This window comes from Daktulosphaira vitifoliae, unplaced genomic scaffold (genome assembly GCF_025091365.1).
Source record: "Daktulosphaira vitifoliae isolate Bord-2020 unplaced genomic scaffold, ASM2509136v1 Scaffold_1, whole genome shotgun sequence".
Classification (NCBI taxonomy): domain Eukaryota; kingdom Metazoa; phylum Arthropoda; class Insecta; order Hemiptera; family Phylloxeridae; genus Daktulosphaira; species Daktulosphaira vitifoliae.
In genome coordinates this window covers 73,026,107-73,051,309 of record NW_026099572.1, presented here as the reverse complement: position 1 = coordinate 73,051,309, position 25,203 = coordinate 73,026,107, and the positions used below count along the sequence as shown (strand labels likewise).

General features: G+C 28.8%; 2 protein-coding genes and 1 long non-coding RNA gene across 4 annotated transcripts; 1 reads left to right on the top strand and 2 right to left on the bottom strand.

The window, feature by feature from the left end:
• Window positions 1-9,134: 9,134 nt before the first annotated feature.
• On the bottom strand, window positions 9,135-17,753 carry LOC126894644 (T-box transcription factor TBX1-A-like). The gene is made up of 9 exons (XM_050665802.1): window positions 17,265-17,753; window positions 14,656-14,878; window positions 14,382-14,498; window positions 14,158-14,314; window positions 13,840-13,995; window positions 13,490-13,560; window positions 12,788-12,927; window positions 9,559-9,793; window positions 9,135-9,464 (listed from the first exon to the last, which is right to left on the bottom strand). The coding sequence occupies exons 1-9, from the start codon at window positions 17,404-17,406 to the stop codon at window positions 9,320-9,322; spliced, it is 1,386 nt and encodes a 461-aa protein (XP_050521759.1). The 5' UTR covers window positions 17,407-17,753; the 3' UTR covers window positions 9,135-9,319.
• A 203-nt stretch (window positions 17,754-17,956) lies between these two features.
• Window positions 17,957-23,018, top strand: LOC126894651 (uncharacterized). 2 transcript variants are annotated; one of them, XR_007701469.1, is made up of 4 exons: window positions 17,957-18,413; window positions 20,953-21,101; window positions 21,662-21,786; window positions 22,722-23,018. It is a non-coding gene; the product is annotated as an uncharacterized LOC126894651 (long non-coding RNA). The 2 variants fall into 2 exon arrangements; XR_007701468.1 differs by lacking the exon at window positions 22,722-23,018 and having other exon boundaries at window positions 21,662-22,152.
• Window positions 23,019-23,397: 379 nt separating this feature from the next.
• Window positions 23,398-24,517, bottom strand: LOC126895374 (uncharacterized). The gene is made up of 3 exons (XM_050667185.1): window positions 23,867-24,517; window positions 23,543-23,664; window positions 23,398-23,488 (listed from the first exon to the last, which is right to left on the bottom strand). The coding sequence occupies exons 1-3, from the start codon at window positions 24,515-24,517 to the stop codon at window positions 23,398-23,400; spliced, it is 864 nt and encodes a 287-aa protein (XP_050523142.1).
• Window positions 24,518-25,203: the final 686 nt, after the last annotated feature.

The window sequence follows — 25,203 nt, the reverse complement described above, 5'->3', positions numbered from 1 at the left end:
TTGTTTTTTTTTTATCTTTTTCTTTTAATATCATTATCCTGAAAATATAATTTTTAGGACCGGCGCCAATAGTGTGTGAGATGAAGCCTTATAAAACGTACATTTGATCATTTGATGATCACAAAAAAATTTTATTTTTCACTAAAAAAAGTATTTAGAGACCCGCAAAATTATTGCGCACCGGGTCCTGTATATTTTAAATTAAATATTTTACGAATAACATTTTATTATATGTTTAATTTTCGACTGATAATTTGAAAATAAAATATACTTAGTGTAAATATATTGCGATTATTTATATTGTTGAAATATTTTTACACGAATTTAATAAAAATTGAAATATTATCATATTTATGTAACAGGTTTAATGATTTAAATACCGATTCCTAAGAACGATAAGTTTTATATGTGCTCTGAAATGTCTTTGTTTAATTTGTTTACACAATGCTTTGTTTCCACGTTCTCGAATTTTTTGGGTTCACCTTAATTTCTACATTCTAAAATTAGACATTACAAAAAATATCATAATAAAAATAGGATAAAAAAAAAAACTCAAATTAAATAATTATGAACATTTTTTATTGATAAAAATGAAAATATTATACATCAATATCTCATTATCAGTTGCAACCAATTGGGTTTCATTTATAAGACTGTGGTCACCTATAGCCAATTGAGAGTCCAGATCATAACATGATAAAAACTAATGTCTAAGTCTCTAGGATAATAAGTAATAACACAGTATAGATCAAAGATACGCAAGTTAATGAAAATAATTAATTCAAGTTAAGTTAAATATGATCAATGTAAATTAATAGTTAAAAGTTCACAAATTATAAATTTAACTAGTTAAGTTAAAAGATACATTAAATTTTTTTTTTACCTAAGCTAGTTTAAAAAAAAATTATTTTATTTAAAATTAATTTTTTGGCTAAATATCTTAAAATTCTTTTTTATTGGTCGGTGATGTAAGGGAAAGCTAAGAATCGATTTTCAACTTTTAAAGTTGAATCTTCTTCTTTTTTCCTCGCCTTAGTCCAAACTACTTGGGGTCAGCCACCCTTATCCTAAACTTCCACTTGACATGATCTCCAACATCATCTACGTTTACATCAGCCGTCCTCATATCGCATTCAATAACATTCCTCCATCACTTTTTTGGTCTTCCTTTACCTCTTCTTCCTTCAACATTCATTTCTATCACTGTTCTTACAGCTTCCGATTCTTCTCTCCTATATAATAATATGACCAAACCATCTAAGTCCATTTTCTCTCATCTTATCCACGATTGACGCTATACCTATACTCCCTCTTATATGTTTGTTTCTTATCCTATGTTGTCTAGTCACTCCAACACTATGAACCATACATCATCGCTGGCCTCACTACAGTCTTGTAGAATTTACCTTTCAGCCTCATAGGAATTATATTAAGACGCCAGACGCTTCTCTCTACTTCAACAACCCGCACTTAATTCTGTGTCTTACATCCTCGTCAATACCACCACTCTTTTGCACAATTGACCCTAAATACTTAAATCTCTCCACCTCTCCAATCACGCCCTCGCCTATTATCACTGACCTCCTCATTTCACCTACCTCGTGTTCTCCTTTGTCAAACTCGTACTCTAAATACTCTGTCTTACTTCTACTTATACTTAAACCCTTTTCTTCAAAAGCTGATCTCCACACTTCTAGTCTTTGATTAATTTCCTCCCTATTTCTCTTATTAACACTATATCGTCAGCAAACAACATGCACCACAGCATCTCTCCTTGTATTTCTCTAGTAATTTCATCCATCACTATAGAAAATAAATATGAGCTTAAAGCAGAATCTTGGTGCACTCCTACTCTTACCCGAAGACCTTCTTTTATTCCTCCTACGCTTTTTACCCTAGTAAAAGTGCCATCATACAAATCTTCTATTATATTAATGACCTTTTCGGGACTCCTTTTCTCATTAATGTCCATTTAAGAACCTTTCTTTGTTCTCTATCACACGCTTCCTCCAAATCTATAAATACCATACACAGCTTTTTCTTCTTTTCTCTAAAATTTTCTATTAGTTACCTCATACAAAATACTGGCTCCATTGTTGACTTACCAGGCATAAATCCAAACTAGTTTTTAGATACCGATGTCTCATTTCTTATTCACTTATCAATTACTTTTTCCCAAATCTTCATGATTCATAAGCTTTATGCCTCTATAATTTCTACACTCCTGTATGTCACCTTTACCTTTAAATATTAGCATTATAATATTATTCTTCCATTCATTTGGGATTTTCCTTTTAATAAGATTTTATTTAAAATATCCTTCAAACACCTTATGCCAACACCGCCTAATATTTTCCATACTTCTACTAGCACTTCATTTAGTACTACTACTTTATTTTTTTTCATTGATGCCACAGTCTACCATGCCTCTTTCTCATTAATTAAATCTACCAGTCCTTCATTTCACGAAATATCCTATAATGTCTCTTTTGGATACTCCTCATTCAGTAATTTTTCAAAATACTTTTTCCACTTTTTTTCACATCATCACACGATAGTACCATATTATCAACACTTTTTATACACCATACATTGTGATAATTTTTAGTCCTTTTTTCTCTTACTTTGGCTAGTTTAGAGACTTATTTTTCACCTTTGTTCCTAACTTATCATACAACTCATCATATCTTTTAAACTTAGGCAAAAAATATTAAAAATAACAAACAATTTTTTTATTCGTTTTATACATTTTTGTGATGGTTGCAATGTTTTATCTTTAAATCTAACTATTAAAAAAAATCAGTTAAAAATCATACATTTTTGAAAAAATACAGAAAATTATATTTATTGTTTTATAAATATAATATTCGGTGGAAAATTCCCATTTTTTTTTTAAATTAAACCACGTATGCAACGTTTAAAGACATACATTTTTTTATGAAATATTGAATTTAGCTTAACTGTTATTTTAACTAATTAACTGATAAAAGCTAAGCTATTTCAACGGAAAATTAAATAATTTAGTTAAAAAGTTTGTTAGAAAAATAATTAACTAGTTAAGTTGTAAAGTTAAAAAAAAATTAACTTTTTAACTAGTTAATGCCCATTATTGGTATAAAAACTATTTTATAACTAGTTTATAAAAACTATTCAAAATAATGTGATGATATAATAGTGTGTATATATAAAATATACACACTATAAGTGAAAATAAGAAAAAAATAACTATTATTTGGAATCAGGACAAAAGCGGGACGTCGATTAAAAGTTGGTACATTTTACTGTCCCGATATGATTACCTTATTTAGTGGAAAACATGTTTGAAAATCGGGACGTCTGGCCACACTATATTAAACATGTTGTTTTCCTTACTTTTTATTAAATATACCGTAATATGAACAATTAAAAAATGCTTTTTTTTATAGTTAGAATCCGGAGGTTTATAAATTTGAATTAAGCCACTTTGAACGTTTGTGCAACTATATCGTAGAAATATTTTTCGTTTAAAATAAATAACCTATCCCTAACCTCCAATTAATAAGAATTCATATTCGCTGATGGTGTGTTCTTAAATAACTTAACAAAATTTATAAATGCACATAATTCCGAATTCTATTTATAAAATTAATAAATCAATTAAAATTAATTTATTTTATTGAAACTAAAAATTTTAGTTAAGATATTTGAAATTGGTTTCTTTTGGAACCTCATAGTTTTACGTGATGAAGTTTACGATGTCTACATAAATGTATCTTCGATATTTACATAAAAAAAGACTCGAGTTCAAGTGGAATGCAAAAATGTCAAAAAAGACAGAATCTATATGACACAGTTGACTAACAAGTAGTATAGTTTACCCATTTGTTTATAATTGTTAGTGTGTGTGTGTGTGTGGCTTTTGAAAACATTGCGGGCGCAAGGTGCTCGGTGTTGTATTACTTCTTATACACGGAGCATAGAAAAGGAACAGACACGCACCCCAAACCAGACGTCAGATTTTTTACGATTATTAACAAGGATAGGGTACGAAAATAAGAAATCTGTCTGCAGATGTATACGCAGTATATCCACGATGAATCGGTTGGCGGTAAAAAAAGTAGATTTTCCCGATAGACCAGATGACTTAATGTAAACTGAGCTGGTTTAGAATTCGTGGCTTACGAAATTATTGATTACGTAATAAATAATGCATATTTTGTTTTTGAAATACGTCAACGATAGATATAACGACTTGAAAATTAAAAATAGAGAAGGCAGAGACTCTGTGAAAATATTTAACCAAATTTTATGTATTTGTTAGCGAACAGACAAGTGTATGAAAAACGAGCGATTTCATTGGAACATTTCAATAATTACAAATACGCTTATAGCTGTGCATGAAGCCGATCTTAATAAAATTGAGATAACTTCATTTCAACATGATTTACCGATAAATATACTGCCAGTTAAAAACGAGGGNCTTAATAAAATTGAGATAACTTCATTTCAACATGATAATTGTGTTATAAATTGTCCGCACAGAGAACGCACTTGAACACCGTACAATAGTAATTGCCGCCGTCTTCTGACTTGTGCGTCAGCATGACACTCGGGGTGGCCTTATTCATAAATCACAGTGGGCGCGCGTGCACCACACGTTTGTTTTTATAGCCGCCAAACGGTAGGTAGCAATGCGCGCATACAGTTAAACGCGACCGAACGGCATTTTTCGTCCATCTATTTGTAGATACAAATCGTTGTAAATTACAATCAGACTCTGAGACGAAACTTTGTGCCGCACTAAATAACGCCAACTACCGTTGCCGTGACACGTGTTTGTTGTTAACCCCAATATTCTCGGAAGTTACCTATTATAAATTATATTAATGTTTAAATACCTATGAAAAAATATTCAAGCAAATTGATACGCGCGTAAATAGACTTTTTACGTTATCAAGTAGTTGATGTATTTATGTCGGTTGGAAAAAAGTAACAACGCGTTATTCATGGTAAATGGTTATAAATAATAAAGAAACCAATTAAATCGTACGAAAATTGTTGTCACTGTCATACGATCGCGTTTATTAAAAATATTATGCCTGCGGATCATTTGGGTGGGGCAGTAACGAGGGGGTTACGACATAGTAAACCGTTATCCATCTGAAATAAATAGTTATGTTTAAACTTTTCAGTGGCACGCGATATGTTTTAGTAATGCAGCGAAAAAATGTTTGATGGAAAAAAAAAAAAAAAAGTCATAAAATTTATAAGAACTCGCTTCTATGAAAAGTTTCTGGTTTCTCTACTGGATATTAATAAAGTGATTGCCAACTAGTTTAATATAATATATTATATGTTATTAATATTAGTGGTAAACTATAAAATTTCGTGTTCATTAAAAAATTTAAAACCTTTTCAAATGTTTGCTCGTCCTAAAAAAATTGAAAAGGCTTTTTATCATGATTTAAAATAGTTGCTTTTAATTTAACTAACAATTAAATTTGCTTAATTCAAAAATATTTAATAATTATATAAAATAGAAAATCAAATCATTTAAAATAAATTTTTAGTTTAATATCCTTACCCAAAAAACACAGCATTGAATTTAATATCTAATTTCTGGGCAACAAATTTTTAGTAATTTACAATTTGGTTACTTATTATAATTGATAATTAATAAATGAATTTTCATAGAGACGTCTCCAATCAAAAGATTTTGGACGGCAGTGCGTCCCAACTGTTTTTAAACAAAGTACGTGAAAATGTATATTGTAAAAATGTTACAGTACATATGCCAAAATCGTTCCGTTAAAGACTGTAAATTGTGTGTCACTTTTGTGCAGACGCTCACGGTATGGACAGTTATAGATAATATTGGCATTTTTATAGTTTCAGTTATCGCACATATTGTCTTAGGCTATGGTCTATTGAAGTTTTTAAATACAAAATATAGTTGTCCATAAAAATTCTTTTGAAGTATTTTTTATGTGTCATGGTTGAGTCTACGACAGTTCTTACAGGGGTACACTTCACTTTATGTAATTTCGTTATGTTTGAACGCAGATAACTTGAGTGTTAAACGGTAACTAGTGCCCGAATGAGATTTTTAAAAACTAATCTTAGAAATTTTATATGATTGTGAAAGTGTTCCTTTAAAAACACATAATCTGCTGTAAAGTATCATGAAAATTTTTTATGTAATATTTACTGAGAATTTATGGTTTATGTATTAATAGAATAGAATTTTTAGCTAGTGTTCAAGTTTTAAATTAAATGTCTTTTTTTTTATTAAGGAAGAACTAAAATATGAAATATAAAACTCGGGTAGATAACACAAACATTTCGTTCGTAAGAACTATTGTTACATAAAATTAAGCTTTTTCTTTTTCTGTTAACACATCAACATTTCATATACTAATAATAAAATAGAGTGAACAAAATCAAATTTATTTTCCATTTACAGTAGAACTCCAATTATCCGAATTAATGGGGACCGGGACCCATTCANTTTTTTTTTATTAAGGAAGAACTAAAATATGAAATATAAAACTCGGGTAGATAACACAAACATTTCGTTCGTAAGAACTATTGTTACATAAAATTAAGCTTTTTTTTTTTCTGTTAACACATCAACATTTCATATACTAATAATAAAATAGAGTGAACAAAATCAAATTTATTTTCCATATACAGTAGAACTCCAATTATCCGAATTAATGGGGACCGGGACCCATTCACTGACTAATCAAAATAAACAATGACAGGTGACTGCAATGCGCCGGAACTGGAGTGGGAACTCTTACCACGTGTTGTGCCTACACTGACGCCGCGGACTTTGGACAAATTTTTTTCTGATTTTTTCTGAAAGTGATTCGGATAATCGGCGATTCGGATGTTCGGAGTTCGGATAATTGGAGTTCTACTGNATAAAATAGAGTGAACAAAATCAAATTTATTTTCCATATATCTTCACAGAATAATCCAGTTGTATATAAAAACAGAAATAAAAAGAAGTTTTTACTGTAAATATCATAAATCATTGTATTTGCATTAAAAATAATGTTCACATTGTATTACTTGTGCTTACATTTTCGATTTAACAGGTCTTCATAAATAACGATTAAAAAAAAAACTTAATTTTTAACAACGTGTAAAATAAATTAATTGTATTTAATGTAATTGGAGACTCGCTTTTTTATGTTCATCGATTATTTTTAGGAATTATGATTTTAAATAACAATAAAAATAATATATAATATCGAAATGTTCTTTGTTATAAAAAAGTGAATTATCAAATCTGATTTGTAATCTAAACACTTTCTTTTCATTAGTGTTTTATCAAATTTTACATATTAGTATCAAAACAAGGCAATTTTTTGGAGGACTGAAATTTCTGGGTTAACCCTTCCCCGTAAATAAGTCTATAGAGGCGTTTGAACTTTTGCACATTTAACATTGAGATCACCCATTCAATTTTCCCCCTAAAATGTGATGGATTGTGAACAAAAATATTATTGGGGCGGCACAATTCCTAAATGCGGCCTTGTGGAGGAAACGCCAAGTGAATGATATTTGTAAGCAGTTGCGTATAAGATTCATCCCTTTAATGGGAAATATATGGAAACACCAGGGTGGTACCAAGAAACCATAGGCACACGCGACCTCTGCACCCACCCTCGATTATTCATTTGAACACAGACGCTGAGAGGATGTTTTAAGAAGGGAGGTGTAGGACACCCTGAGTGTTTCTTATGACATCTAATACGTTACTTTTTCTTGGGTATCACGTGACACACGCAGTGAAATTACTGTGTTTACTATACGGACACTCTACTGTCGAATGTATAAACACAATGATTTATTATTAATTTGTTTTTGTGTTTTTTTTGTCAAATTTGCCAGATTCAATGCATCTATATTATATTTCAATATAACACAACAATCTTAAAATTAATAATGGAATTATACGGTTTATCCAAGTGTGTAAATTAATGTTATTTTAAACATTTTAGAGCAGCAATACTAATTTACCTTCAATTTAGAAAAACTTAATATCCTCTTTTTAATTAATAAAGGTGCTTAAGTGATGGATGCATCCCCTCATTAACAAAGCCAAACCAAAAACTTTTTCTAAATCAGTTTTAATTTTTTCAAGTTGAAGAATATCAAATTTTGTTGTTAGGTAATTCTAAATCAAAAGAAATAAATAACGGTAGCACAATGAGGTCCTGGCACAGTATGGACTTGGCATAGTTGATACAAGTATAGGTTATATTTGACAGTGATTAAAATCACTATCATAAGAAATGCTTCGATGCAAATCTGTAAATAGTGTTTAATTTTAAGAAATTAATAGATTATTCCAAAAGCAAAATTAATTCCTTTTTTTTTGTTCAACTTTGTCTGCCATTTGCACATGTCGCCAGAACAAATTTTTTATTCAAATTATAGCACGTTACATAAGCTTTAATTTAACATATTTAAAAAAACGCAGTATTACTGGAACATTTTCAAAAGTCAAGTAGAAAAAGTTGACTTTTGTAAAAAGTCACTATTTTGAATCCCCCCCTATAAGCAGGTTAAGTGTCATTTTTTTAAATGTTTGATATCAAATAAAAGTGAAATATCTAAGGATTCTATACAAAAAAAATTATTTCGATTCGTTCATTTTTCAATAAGTTATGGAAATTTTTAGAAAAAAAATTGAAAAAATATCTAAAATTAGCGATTTTTAAATTTGTAATTTTTTGGAAGATTTTCACCATTAACGGGGAACTAGGAAAAATGTTTTAATTTTTGAGGCTAATGTCTTCGACTAGATACAATTTGTGATCTTTTGACATATCGTTGAGAAAAATCAGTCCAGTGAGAGCTGAGAATAGTAGTGACAGACACAAAAATAAACACATCATGGTAAAATTAATACTTTCTCAGCTTCGCATCGAAGCTAATGTCAGTGTACTGATAGGTATTTCTGTGCTATGATTATCGAGGCCCTGAGTCAGTTATAAGCGCATGAAATCTAATTAAGTTTGTTGTACAAATAACTAAAAAACTTTTAATATGCGGGTTTTGGGCATATGACTGGCCGGCCTTAAAATGATAAAACGTATAATGTACGAAAAACAAATTTATATTGAAAAATTTTACCAATAAAAAATATATTTTTTAACATTTTTATTAATCTTTAGGTTAAAACTAATTATTATGTATAAGTATACGAGTATCACAAATTTTTACAATATTTACATTATTAACAATGTATAAAAAAAAAATAGCATCGATGTCCTGCGTGAATGAGTAAATAATTATTTTTTCTTTATTGACTAGGTGTTTTGTTTCATCTAGGCACATAATCATTTTGCACAAATGTGTTTGCTATTTTTTGGGTACTATGAAACGTTGGATGCCTGTGGTGATAATGATGTTGGTAAGGCATGTGGTATCCGGTTGCTACTTCTGGCCCAGTATTTTTTTGGTGTAATCTATACAAAAATTATATATTTATTAAATTACAGTTGTTGAAACTTTAAGAGGATTTTAAAGGCTTTTTGTATGATTTTTTTTTTTAATTTGTACCTATCGTATCCATGAAACGGAGAGTAGTTATGATGAGCATAAGCGGGCGAAGCGAATATCGGTCCGTAGTTGCACATTTGACCCAGATAAGGTGTTGTTGGGACGGAAGGTGCAGCCGCGGTTGACACGTGAGATTGACTGTGCATTGTCACGGCCGCGGTTAGGTGAGATGGTGATGCAGACGCTGTTGACGATGACGACGACGAGCTGTCGCTGTTGTACGTGCTGTCCACACCTGAAAAAAATAACAACTTAACGTACTTCAACTCATTCAAAGTCGGTAAAGTTCGTTTTACTTTGTCAGGGGAGTTAATTAGACACTTGGCAAACAATAAATCCAAAATACTTAAATAGAGTTTATTACATAAAAAGTCAACTATGAAAACTCTTTCGTTAATTTAGAACTAATTGAAACGCTTAGACGATTTAAAAATCCATTTTAGAGAAAAATTTTAAGACAAATTTTCAGGGATAATCTAATGGTTTTTCTCATTTATGCATTACGAATTCAGAACATCTGAAATAAAAAGGTCTACAACTTATAAAAATATAATTTAACATTACCGAAAACATTACAAGATATTTTCTATTGGACAAACAAATTTACTAACTACGACAAACATCGTTATACAAAGTGAATTTTGCTTTAGTTTATAACTTTATTTGTGTTCAGTTTTTTTTATCAAAGTTTAAATTTTGACCATAGACAAACATACATCCGTAAACTTTGTTTGGCGTCTTATTTTATTTTAAATATACTAGACATAAAAGCTTAAAAAATACGACATTGACCTATTACATTAATTTATTGTATAGTGAAGTACTTACAAAATAATTACATTATTGGAAAATCTACTGAAAGTAGCGCATTTATTTGACGTGTTAAGTAATTTATAGTGTAGTCCGCGGGACCAGTAAGCATATACTTAGTATAGATATTGAGTTTATGTTGAAAACCACTTGAAATTATGGACATTAATAATACACAACATATTTGAAATAACTTGTGGGAAAATATCTATTAAAATAACATATTAATATACGGTTTTTAACAGTTTTTTATTTTGAGTGTAATGATTTATTAATAGAAAAAAATTAAAGATTTTGTCGTGTGTAATTGAATTTCTTAAGATGATAATTGATAATTACTGAATCAGTAAATTTATTTGTTAATCTGATTTACAGAATTTAAAAAAACCTGAATTTTAAATTGTATTAGAATTATTTGTAAATAATAATATTTTTTATTATAATAACAAATAAAATTAAACTTATAGTTAATAATAAATTTGTCACTTATATAGTATCGTTTTAATTATGCTTTTAAAAATACCTACTTTTAAAACATGACTATTTTTCAGTTAACGAGATGTAATTAGGATGTTTTAGTTGTTTTATGAATCTTTTTCTTAAACGGTAGCTTAATGCACAGTAATTTTCGTCGTGGTGTGGCCGTTAAGATTAGTGTCGTAACATCATCCATCATTTTAATGGGAATTTTTGACAATAAATTACTTTATGTAAAAAAATATGCACAACCGATAGTTGAAATTAAGATGTTTTATGTGTTATTAATTTGTATGATTGAAACGCTTCATACTGAAGCTTTACTTTTTCAGCACAACAAGAAAATGCTATTTGAAAGCGCAAAAGTATTGAAAAACTCGGTTTTGAACAATTTCATTGAATGCAACTAGCTCATAATTTCGGTCTGTATATTTTACGATAAACAAGTAATATGAGTATGTAGAAGGAGTCGCGGCGATGAAACACGAAATCGTTCATAGTTGTAGCTAATAAAACAAAGAATCCGTTTACGGTGTATAAATAATATAATATTAAATTCAACAGTGTCTACTGTAATGCCTCTGTGAAAAATGTTTAATATTGTAAAATTAAACATTGTGATATGAGAAGCAATAGGGTTGCACAATTGAGGACTGTCACGTCGGAAACGCCAACGGTACAAACGTCATTTACATAGCTTGACATAAATGTCGGCCGGCTACTCGGTTTACAAAGATATTTTTATTTATAAGCTGTGATATTTGTTCGGTTTATTTCACTTTATAGTTGTATGTGTTTGTCTAAACGCTCATGTCTCGCAGCAATATATTAGCCGAGATGCACGTAACAGTGACGACTTTACTCAAATTTATAATTAATTTGTCTCGATGTCATTGGAGTACATGGATGTGTCATATAATGTACTATACAGTGCGCATCTATCTTGGCAATCAATGTAATGCGCGAGGAAAAAAATGTTGTTGTTCAAAACTATAACGATTATTTATAGAGATCCCAATGTTTAAACGCTGAATTATTCGGACAAAACGTTATTGTAAGTGAATGTATTTTTTCATTGACGTAGTGTGAATAATCGTGTCGCCTCTGATGGCAAAGCGCGTTAAAAAATTAGTAAGCTCTAGTGGATGAAAAATCGGAATTTTATTTAGCAAACTAGTGTGGTACTGATGTTCCACGAGTACTTCTATTTTCATCGCCGCGAGACTTTTAATTGTCTTGTTTAAAGAGACACGGACGAGAGACTGCTAATGCGGTGGAACGCGACGATGCAGCTTGTCTATTTAACATTTCCCGAAAATATTATGATTAATGACTGTCATGGACAACGCTGGTAATTAATGACGTCCTTAGAGCAGTTCACAAACGGTGTATTTCGTATTTGAACTGATGCTCCGGTCTAATACGTGTGCAGAAACACTTCTTTGTCGTTATTTTCACATTTTTTTATACACTTGAAAGATTTAAATAGTAGTTGTAGAAAACTCTTGGACTCCGTGTCATAGTACTCGTGTAATTAACTCAGTTATTATTGTTTTAATTAGCAGATCATTAATATCAAGATATATTATGTATTAGGTTCTAATAATGAACACAACGTTTTTGTAATGATAAGTTTACAAATTGATTTTGCCTATGAACTTTTTAAAAGTTCATACTTGTTTATTGTTTAGAATAAAGTGATATACGATAAATTTTTGTGTACAGTATCGATATAAATAATTTATACCTAAAAGAAAATGTATCAGAATTATAAATATTCAAAAACCACATGGATTCTGTCTTTGATCATCACCAGACGTATCACGTTCGTACGTAAATATTTATACCGACACAACGCCAGATTTTATTAGTATAGGCTAACTACGTTTAATCTTATGAAGTATTTTTAATTACTTATAAAAAAATAAATCCAATAACTTACCCAAACTTCCGGTCGTTTCTTTATTCGGGAACTGAATACAGTTATTGTTATTGTGTATGCCAGTAACATTTTTTTTGCATTGCGGTTTATTATTATTATTATTAGCAGTTTGCGTGTCGCCGTCTAAGGCCATTGAGCCGCTGTAAAAGGAAAAAAAAACTAACAATTATAATTATTTCGACTTCCTTAAATACACGCACTCTTATAAAAATAAAAAATATATTAGATTTAGAGTACACACATGTTTGGTATATATAACGTAGCACATCTATAAAAAAAATATGTCTTTTTGAAATACGCGGGTAGCCGAGACGTTTATTGCGATTTATGTGCCAATTCATTCTGTCGTTAGGCACCTACTATGTTAAATAACCCCAGTGCACATGAATTTTTATTTGTAATGAGTAGTAATTTTTCACTTAACCGGTTTCTTTTTTCGAGAAAACTATTATGTTTGTCGTTGACGGTCTAGTTGAAATGTAATGAACCAATGTCTAATTATATTTACACGTTAATTAATCGTTAATGTAATAAATTATTAAAAAAAAAAATTATGTATATGTCATTTATTTAGAAATCGAGGGTGTTTTACTACTAGGTTAAAAAAGGTTATTAGACATGTACTGCTAATCCAACGTGAGATATTTGATTTGAGAATTGCATTACAACTGTACAGACAGTATTGTATTTTAGTACTCTTACCATTCCTGGTCGGTTTCACAGTCTCGGAATCCTTTTGCAAATGGGTTACTGGCTATTTTCAATTGTGTAATCTAAATAAAAATTTCAAAGAAAAAGATATTAACAAGTTTTTACGGACGTTCACGTGTTCAGTGTTTATTTGCATTCAATATGAGTGTTTATAATTGTATTAATATTTGATTACATCATAAATGCCAAATGAATTAGCCGGTTAGAATGTGTCTGTTATGATCGTAACAGACAAGTTACTCGTAAAGGTATTACGACTTCATATTAACCTCTGCGCATTTAATACGATGATTATCGAACATTATTTATTCGTCTGATAATTAATTAATCGGTTATCTCACCCTGTGATTTTGGTATGCTGTTACGGCTGTGAACTTGGTCTCTGGGAACATGAACGTTTTAAAGTTGTTTGAGGAATGTGAAGGGCCGTCGTCTCGTCCGGGAATGTAGAGCACGTGAAATCTGGGTTGATATCGATGCATGGAGTTTAAAATTATCTATAAAAATCAAGTACTTACTGAACACGATAAAATGGTAACCTTATTTTTTAACAATGTGCCGTGTAAACAATTCCCGTGTTAAACTAGCAACCGCGACTTTCTCATGAATGTATTTTCACACCCCACACTACCGTTCGTTATTGATGGCACTTGACTTACGTGTCCATTGTCGTCCATTTGGTTGTTGGTTAACTTGAGTTTGTCGAATGATACAACTTGTTTCAGCCACTGACTTCCAGATGCCGGTGAATCTGGGTGTATGTGCACTCTCGGCGGTGAAATAGGATCTGATTTCCCAGCTACCACCCAACTTGAACTTGAATTTATATCGAAATCAATATTTTCTTCGAGGTATATTATATTTTTTAAATGTTTTGATTTACCTGTGGAACGCATATCTGTATCTCTTGTCATCTACCGGAACAAAATCCATCATGAGCATGTATTCTGCAATAGGATCCAGACCAAAAAGTCTTATTTGGAAAGTAGGGAACATTCGCCTATTAAATTAATGACTTGATAACTCATAGTACTCGTCTATTTAACTTAATTTTAAAAACGTGTTTGTAAAAGCACGTTAATGCGTTAAAAATGTCAATAAAAATATAATACAATAAATAATACATATGCTGCGAAATAAACAGCTAAATATCTAACCGGCCTGCTTTAGTAACTATCATTTCTGTACCCAGCTCGTTGAATTCTTCCCACAGATGTTTCATTTCTAACACTGCCCCGACTCCTGTTAATTTTGGGTGTTCCTGGTGACTTAATGAATTACTTTCTGGAATTTTATCACTCGAATTTTCGGATGAATATGTTTGATGAGGTCCTGGTTTAATAACACTAATATTGGTGTTAGATACTGTTTCTAGACAAGCTGAAAAATTTTTAAACTTAATAATTAACTTAAACGAGCATTTATTAACAGTAGTGGTACATTCTTGTCTTTAAAGTTATACATTCGGGTAAAATAATTCCACAGAGGATTTAGAATTTTTTCTATTAGAGATGTTTTCAAAAAAAAAAAAATTTCCAGGCATAACCTAGTATAATTTTTTGAACTGAATGATATTTTTTCTTTCTGTTATTCGATATGATTGAAATACTAATAATCTCCCCATAAATACGTTAATAATACTACGCAAACGAGTAGCTTGAAAAAAATACAACAAAGGAATCAAATAAAATGTTTCAGTTTTTAAAAATATATTTAATTTATAATAAATAAAATTTCGCTGAATTTTCATAGAAGCTAAGTGCTTTTGGGCTAATATAGAATGGTTAGCATTGGTGTATTTATGACATAATAAATACACTAATGAATCAAACAACAATTATAAATGCGGTTTAGAATATACAATTATTCTATTAACATCATATTTCCTTGTTTTAATTTTGATCTTCAAATGTTTATCACCAGTTTGTTTAAATTTTATTATACAACTTTTCAAATCTTCTAGCCAAATCTAAAATTTTTATTTATATAAAAATATTCTATATCGCAATTTAAGAAAGCGTCATTACTGATTTTAATAGCCGGGTAATTATTATTTTTGAGGAAAACTTAAAAAAATAAAACAATCGCTTTATTTGAAATCCATTTTTATTACTTCTTAATCTAAACAATTAACAATAATACATATTTGTATAACAGTATCTTTAAAGAAAAATGGTTTCTTTGCCTTTTCCTAGCCTTGTTTCCATTATTTTTCATGTAATACCTATGTGGATGTTTGATATTCAACACAGGGCCAGATAATTTAATTATTAACTTATTTTTAATGGTGTTATTGGAATTGCAGTTATGTAAAGTTGTACAACCTTTTACTGTTCATAAAATATTTCCAATACTTATGATAAATAAAAATAATGCATATTAAACGTTATACATGATAAAAATTAATTATTTAATTAAATAATGGCTACCCAGACGAATAAATTAATGAAATCATTATATATTCTATATACTAGTCTCAGTTAAAATTAAAAAATAAGTTATGTTGGTTTATTTTTTATTAAAAAAATGATTTTTCTTAGGCACTGGAAATTAAGAGAGAGACAGTTGTAACTGTCGATCATTTAAGAATTTATTTTATACATAAAATCTTTGCATAAAACTTGTAATTATGACTAATTTTACATTTTTTTTTTTATTTCAGTGATGTAAAATTAAAAATGAAAATCTCAGATTATCTCTTAGGAAATACTGACGAGATCATTTTATTGCTTTTAGTAATAAATTTAAATATCAGATTTTTAAATCCTACTATGTTCAAATATTGCACATTACCAAGTTAACAAATTTGGAAATCAAAGAGTCAACATTTTTAGAAGTACCAAAATTATTCATTAATTGGATATTTAAGTAGATAAATTAACCTACTAAATTATTCTTTATGCTTACTTCTGTGATACGACATCTTCATTTTTAATTATAAATTTTTTTAAATAAAAAAAATTATTACAATTAATAATAGTATTTTTTTTTTCATCAAATGCAAAAAAAAGTAAATAATGAAATAACTTTAATTAAAAAACAATGTTTTTCTTGATGCGAGATTATTTTTACTCCTGCCTTTTAAATTTAAATAAATAAAAGCCTGTTCAATTGAGTTTTATTATGACTTAATAAAAAATTCTATAATTTGTATTTATCATATTTGATTTCCTAAAAAATAAGTATACAATAAATATATGGAAAATTAACTTGTTCTTATTAATATAGAAAACACTTTTATTTTTTATTAGTAAAGTAATTGATTTTTATAATAAAAGTTTTATTATAAAACCACCAAAACATAAGTCTTGTCAAATACATAATTAAAAAAATTAAAATATATTTATAGTATACTATAGTGTATTAAACTATATATTTTCTAGGATTATGGATTACAACTATCGTAATTTTTATGGTATTTGGAAACAACTGTTAGTTACAATGACTGAACTTGAATTTCCAAAAAAAATGGAAGCGCGAATTTGGCAAGGAATCAATAGAAATAAGACAAATTCTGTGACGTAAATTAAATTCGCTAGCATATTTTTAAATTTACTCTATTCGCTGAAAAATAAAAAAATGTAAATATAAATAAATCGCTTAACTCATTATTCAAAATTCTCATTATATCGTAATCTTAACGAGTACTCAATTTGATAGTTACGGAAAAAATACAAATATTTGAGTTAAAACCAACGGGCCAATATTTGTCGGGCTACTAACTGTCTACGAATAACTTAAATACGAATAAAAAAAAGTCGCTTACCTTCAATGTCTTTCATGGGCGTATTATTTAAAATCGGCGATTGTGTCGATGGTACCCAATTGTGGTCAGTAAATAGATTTTGCTCGACATTGCCTATATTATGATCACCGCTGACACTATAAGTGTTGTAAAACGGGTGCATGGCCACTTTCGGGTTAGGTACTAAATATGTCAACGGTGGCTTCTAGTTATTTTTTTAAATTTGCAATACTGCTATAATAGTCAGAAAAATGCAAACGGTTTTCATCGTACTGTGTAGAATTGTGCATCGGCGAAGTGACGTAAAAAGTGTTCTCGACTGATTTACAAGTCGACCTATTGACGATGATTTTTTTATTACCAAAAAAATTCCTACACGAATATCACCCTGTCAACACGTTCTGTTAAGGTACGATTATAATTGCGCGAGATTGTTTAATGTGGCACAACAACAACAACAACAACATCGAAACTCGGGTGAACCTTTCACCAACACTGGTCCATTTCTCTGTCATCCCGTTTTGCCCCCGTCAAAAATCATTTTATTTTTATCGTCACTGGCACTTTTTCCTTCTCTATGTTCTTCACTCGTCGCCGCGCGCATCGTTCACGGATTGGCTCGTTCAGTTTGTTGGCCTGTCCCCTGGGCGTGCACCCGTAACGAATCTCGGGCCTGCCTCTAATAACTCCCAAGTCTTTTTTTGATCCTGATATTGAAAATTTACAGTATTCCTAATTTCATTCCTGTAAATTAAACTGAATGTGTTATATTATTAAAATACGTGTGTTGGTTGAACATATCTGTACTCAAGAGGTTAACAATCATAATTCCACTTTTATTTGAATAGGTAACACCATTTTGAAATGCTTATTTAATAAACATTTACAAAATGGTATTTTGTCATTTTTATACAAGTGCACTATTGATAGTTTGTTTCTGGGATACAATTATATCTTCGTACATTATTAATATTTTATCACACTTCTATGAATAATACAACTATTACTTTTTAATTGAATTGGCCTTTAATTTTAATTGAAAAAATAAGTCCACAGTAAACCGTTGTCAAATGATGAGCTGCGGCATATTATTACAAATAAAGCGGCTTCTCTTTAAGGGATGATGACCGATGGAATAAAACAATCGAATTCGTGATCGATATCAGTGAGGTATTAACTTTAAATAATTTGAACATATTATAATAATTTATAGCTTTTATGATATCATTTAGTTTCCTAAAATGTTGAACTTACTAGATTGTAACAACTATTTAGTACACCTTTCAATAATGCCTGAGACGAATGCCTCAGCCACTGATAAAGAAAATAATCCTCATATCAAATTGAATATAGATCTAAATATTTTTAGAGTACTATGTTTTAAACCATATTAATGCTATTTTAAAAACATTTTTTTGTAAAACTTAGAATTAAACGCTTAAAAAAGTATAATCTCCAAAAACTTTGTTATAAAATTAATAATATTACATTAAATCTGTAATTAATACTTATAGGTACTGTATGTACGAGTAGTATAATTTGTTTAAAAATCGTTCACCTCTATAAGCTAATAATGTGAACGTCGAGCTTTAATTAGGATCATCAACTAACTTATAGTTTAAGTTTCAAATCTTAGAACATTTATTTCTTATAAGATAATCATAAAGGTACCGAAAAAATTTAATCAATATTTTTTAAGTTAATTGAAAAAGTAATTGGTACAATATTCGACAGTTGATGTTATTTGATACTCATATTATAACAATTTTATAGTGAAATATATGTCATATTTATTTTTAAAATATATACTTTTAATTTCATTGTTCTTCTCTAATTCATTAATCTAAGAAGAATCGAAAGTTTTTATATATTAATTACTTCGACTTGTTTAAAGTTAAATTTAATTTCTCAACTTGAATACTTTCCATCATGAAAAGTTCTATTTAAAACAGCCAAAAACAATTTGGTGTTGTCTACTGGTGAGTTTAATGGTGTTTATACACGACCACATATATTTTTTTATTCGTATTTTTACGCGCACCTAATTTTTATTATACTGTTGAAATGTCTACAACGTTATCCATGCATCAAACTACACACACATATTAGTTTTTATAAACTTCACATATTATTTCTCCCTTGAACACTTCTCGTAGTCGTTTTATTTCCACGCGCAAGTCTCACAGGAAATAAGGCCAATAGAAGTTGTCATCGCCTAACTCTCATATGTGTAGTACACGAATTAATGACTCTCCGGAACAGTCTTAAAATAATAAGTTTTTTGTCAGAGAATTTCATTATACAGCGGCCGACTAACGCATTATTAATATTAACATCGTTGATATTATTGAAATAAAATATTTTTAAGCCCATTAAAAAACATCTATGTGACTTGAATGTGGAAACCTATATTTGATTTAAGTACTTCAAGTGTATTTTTATATCGCATTAACACTCGTAAATATACCACCAAGTTTTCCAACATCTAATTTTTACGGATAATTAAATTGACGCTTCGTCAAGCTTAAACTTAGTCGCACTGTGGTAAACTAAACTTGTTTTGCTATTATTGATACCTATAGGTAATAATTTTAATGCCATTATTTACTGTAAAGTTTAATTTCACCATACATTATGTCCAGATAACTTATCGTTTATTAGATTAGTATAAACGGTAACGGGACTTAATTATAGTCGAATTCCTGGAAAGTGACAGATACAATAGAATAATGCGTTACTGAAATTCTACTAAAAATATTATCATGCCGATTCGTGTGACGGTTCGGATCTTGTCGTGTCACTATAACGTTGATGGTTTTAAATAAGTTGGATTTAGAATATAGTTCCTTTCCTCTGAAGGTTTAGGACCCACAAATTGTTTTTAACAAAAATTTGAAATTTGGGCAAAAAGGAAAGGTAGACACTTTTAATTGCCAAAAATTACAATTTTAGTTGTAGTTACTTGCAATTCGAACACTTTCCCTTTATAAATCATTGACAAAAACTACATTGGGAAGAATAATAATGGTATGCACAATGACCTGGTAATAGCGTTATTATCAAACCATAAGTGCTATATAGTATTAAAAAAGTTGTATAATTATTTGATTACTTTTAACCAACAATTTACTTTTGCATATTAGTAATCAATTATGAACACTGATAAAAAATTGAAAAAATTGTGTAAGAACTAAACTGCATTTAATGGTAGTTCAGTTCCTATATAGGTAAATATTTCTTAAAACTCAAGTTTAAATGATTTAAATAAAAAAACTTTTTGTTCAAATTGTTTTTAATAATTCAATGGAATAATAATTAAATTTAAATAATTTAATAATTAAAATACTAACATTTTCTTTTTCAAAATAGATTTTTATATTTTTTAATCTACTTAGTAATTGAAAAATTTATGTTAAGTTTCTATAATTATATTTATTTATGTGTAGGATTTTAATTTTATAAATACGTATTAAAGTAAACATTTTTTTTTAATGATTAATTATAAATCTTAACGACAAAGTTTACCACCTACCAATATTTTGGTCCCATCATTTCAAAATACTCTATTTCATGAAATATATCACAATAATTTATCCACAGAGTAGATAACTTAATAATTCAATTCCTATAATATTTAATCGTTTTCAATACTATTTATTAACAAGTTTAAAAATGTTGAACCAGCTTTTCTTTTACGATTAAAATGTAGACCAAATTCTAAGATCAGACACGTGTCCAGCCCACAACAATGCTGCAGTTTTATGATTCCGGAATACCATAAAAGATGGTTTACACCCAAAAAGAAAAAACACAAGTTCATCATCGTTCCGCCTAAAATACACCTTAGATGTTTTGGTAGTAAGTACGATAATAATGTAACTGACATGTTATTATTAATGTAATTTTATAAAATATTACATTGAGCTCGCGCAGTGGTATTCTTATAAATTTGATCTGGGTAATTTAAAAAAATTATTCACACATAACACTTCCTTAACTTTTATTATAATATATAAATTTGATTTACTACTTTTTTCCGTAATTTTAAACTATGTATAAATATTAAATACCTTTACAAAAGAAAGGTTTTAAACAGCCAAATTATTAACAGATGCATATTAAATATGAAAATAAAAACAGTAAACGTTCATGATCAATAAAAATTAATGATTATTAGGCGGCAATATAAATTAATGAGAATAATGAGTGTATACAGCAATTGTTATAATTTGTTCACCGTTCATAAATTATACTTATATTCTGGGTACACATTAAATGTTAGTACAATATAATAACTAGTATTATATATTAGTATATGTAATAATATACTGTAAAATTGTGAAATTCAGTTAACAAAACACTGAGGAATTAATACTTATTATGTATTAATATTATTGTATAATCGTCGTACATTCTAGATCTCAAGATCTGTCAACGTTCAGCAATTATATCAGTTCACACGAAATAATATAGTACGTCATGACTTGTAACACATTATTATTATTCTATACAGCCTGTGTCAACAATCTAGTCCAATGTTTATGTACGTTTGTCATCAATAGCATTCATATATTTTTATACGCACATTTTAAAATTATATTTATAGATAGTAAACTTAAACAACGTATATTTATACATTAGCTCTAATATATGTTTATTTTTTTAAAGTAAAATAATCCTAAAAAGGCCCATATTGCCATATAAAGTAACATTAATAATTGATTGGCATATTATATAACATATAAGAGTTTTCTATTTTAAAAGTATTTCAATTTACAAATTATTTATACACCAACAGTAATTTCATAAAGGTAAGACAAGTGCGCATATAGGCGCAACAGAATGTTGATGGTTGATTAACCTAAATTTAAACAATAGTTTTATAAAAGTTTGTTATATATATATTCATTATTTTTTGTGATTGAGAAAAATAACGTTAAACATATTTTATGTTGTGCTATATAGTAAAAATTTGTTAAAAAAAAGTATAAAATGTTATATAGATCATTAGCTACATGAGTGTCAGTTAGGTCTGTTCCATTTTGTCAGTGGTGGCTCGTGAGTGCTGGTGGTGGGGGTGCGACTTTAAATATAATACCGCTAGTCATAGATATAAAAATTTGTCAAATTAAATATAATAAAATAAAACACAATACACACATTATTATTTTAAAGGTTTATTATTATAAGCGTTTCAGAACATTGCTCGGACAACGCTGTCGGTCATCCAAACACTTCTCGTGTGTTCATGTGTAAACGCATATACTGAGGGAAACAACTTTAATGTTCACACACAACAAATGCATTATGACTATTTTACTCTTTAAAAATTTTTAATAAAAATGTAGAATTCAGAATATACAATTAATTTTCTTCTTTTAATTAATTGTAGTAGGGGTGCGATCGTCCCCTCCTCCAAGCCACGAGCCGCCACTGCTTGTAACTGTATAAATGTAATAAAATTTTTATTTGATACAGTACTAACAGACACAATGTCAAAAGATCTACTAACAGAAATAATACAAACTGTTTGTTGCACTGGTGTGTTACCTGTAAGAATAGCAAAAATTGTGAGACCCTTGATATCTGTAAAATTTAAGCTTTTTAAATGTTAATTATTAACTAAATGTTGCCTTAAAAACTACGTTTATTTTATTATATTAATAAATAATAATAATACATAATTTTTATCAAACACAATAATGTTTACCAATTCTAATAGAAAATTAAAAATTAAATCTTGAATTACAAAATCTGATAGTAGAAAAATATTATTGAAACAACAAAACGCAATACATGACGATAATAGTAATATTAAATGATTAGTTAAATTTTCTTATTGTACTAATAAATAGAAAAAATTATTTTGAACATTAATTAATTTACATAAATTTAATTAATACACATACATTTAATTATTAAAGTTCATTTGTATAACACAATTTTTATCAATAAATTTAAGTACTTACATATACTATAATGTGTATAAATATAATAGATTTTTTTTTACTTGACTCATTGCAATCTACCGCAATATTAAATTTTATTATTACCTGAAATAGTATAATCTATGTATACTATCTAAGTATATGACCAAATTAAATTTAAATACTAACCGAATAAATAGTGTAAACGAGCAGCTATTTCTAGCGCATTACAAGTAAGGATAGTAAAAATTATAAGAATCAATATCCAACTGCATACAGTCCTCTGTATAATGATCAAACATTAAACAATAATAGCACCTGTTAAAAGAAAAGCTAATTAAATTTTTAACTGTTAAATCATTTAATAATTACCGTTGGCCATAAATTTGTCCAATTATCACTATGTCCTTCGCCCAATTTGGTCGCGAAGCATCAATCACAAACTTTGCTTTTTGCGGAGCTCTATAATATCGATAATGACCAACTATGTCTTCCTAAAAAAAAAAAGATAATTTTTAACTTCAGAATTGTTTTCTTTTTATTTAAATTTATCAATATATCGTCTGTGTGGCAAAATCACGTATCACGGATTTTAAAAATTATTTTGAAAGAAACAAAAAATGAATTATTTTTGTATAGTATATAATGAATATTATTGTTTAAATGCTTTATTATTGCATATTATAATATGCTTACCCTCTTGAAATAATAGCATTTCCCATTATTTGAAATAATTCTTCCATCTTCATTATTATATCCAAAATAACGTATAATTCCTTCTCCATTTCTATTCATTTCCAAGCTGTCTCCTTCATCAACAATTACTTCGTGCTCTGCCGTACGATTTAAGCAATCATCTTCAGTATCACTGTTTTGAATGTATAAAGAGTGCGTGTCTTCTTGTGACTCCTCAGAAATCATAACATGCTCAAAGCCTTCTTCATTCTGTACTTCATTTGATAATGCACCTTCGCTTTGCATATTGATATCTTCATTTTGTATTGTACCCAATTCCAACTGATTGTTAGTATTTGGACATATATCTTCTTGTGACTCCGCAGAAATCATAACATACTCAAAGCTTTCTTCACTCTGTACTTCATTTGATAATGCACATTCGCTTTGCATATTGATATCTTCATTTTGTATTGTACCCAATTCCATCTGATTGTTAGTATTTGGACATATATCTTCTTGTGACTCCGCAGAAATCATAACATACTCAAAGCTTTCTTCAGTCTGTACTTCATTTGATAATGCACCTACGCTTTGCATATTGATATCTTCATTTTGTATTGTACCCAATTCTGTCTGATTGTTAGTATTTGGACATATCTCAAGCGCCATAGCTTCTAATTAATAACATATAAAATTTTATTTTTATGATTGTTTAAACAATAATTAGTCTAAAATGAATTTTTTGTTTGATCGAATTTATATAAAATTTCACTAAATGATATCGATGCAATCACATATCCCATAACATCGTTGTACCGCCGATTAGGCTTATAACATTGACATACGAATTACTACAGAAGGGCAGACTGGCCACATAAACACTTTTGGAATTCACGGCCTTGGTGCATCAATACGAGTGTCTCAAACACCAATTGACTTTTAACTATTATCGCGACTATTACTTACTCACATGATTAGAATTTTACAAAGAGCGTTGGGTTTATTAGTCTTTACAACAGATATTTTAGAACTTGTACAAGAACGGGTTATTATATCTTTGGGGAAAAAACCGTTAAAGCTCTTGAAACGTGTAAGAATATTAAATTTCCAATAGGGACAAATTTTAATTTTTAAACGCTCACTTTTAAAAATTTATAAACGCAAAAGTACACATCAGTTACTGCCTAAACAATTTCAACAAATTTCACTTAAAGAATAAATTGAAATCTTACAAAAAGATAAGAATAGGTTATTATTTTTATTATTGTACTAAGGATTACTTATTAAATATTTTAACATTTTTAAACAAAGAACAGCTGGTTAATAGTCATAATAAAGATTTAATAAGTAATTTG

Coding starts and splice junctions, on each gene's coding strand:
- LOC126894644 (XM_050665802.1), bottom strand. CDS start 17,406: ATGCACCCGTTTTACAACACTTATAGTGTCAGCGGTGATCATAATATA. Junction 12,928..13,489: donor TGTGAAACCGACCAGGAATG/GTAAGAGTACTA, acceptor TTCCTTTTACAG/CGGCTCAATGGCCTTAGACG. Junction 9,465..9,558: donor CCGTTTCATGGATACGATAG/GTACAAATTAAA, acceptor ATTTTTGTATAG/ATTACACCAAAAAAATACTG.
- LOC126895374 (XM_050667185.1), bottom strand. CDS start 24,517: ATGGCGCTTGAGATATGTCCAAATACTAACAATCAGACAGAATTGGGT. Junction 23,665..23,866: donor AATGCTATTATTTCAAGAGG/GTAAGCATATTA, acceptor TTTTTTTTTTAG/GAAGACATAGTTGGTCATTA. Junction 23,489..23,542: donor GGACAAATTTATGGCCAACG/GTAATTATTAAA, acceptor TTCTTTTAACAG/GTGCTATTATTGTTTAATGT.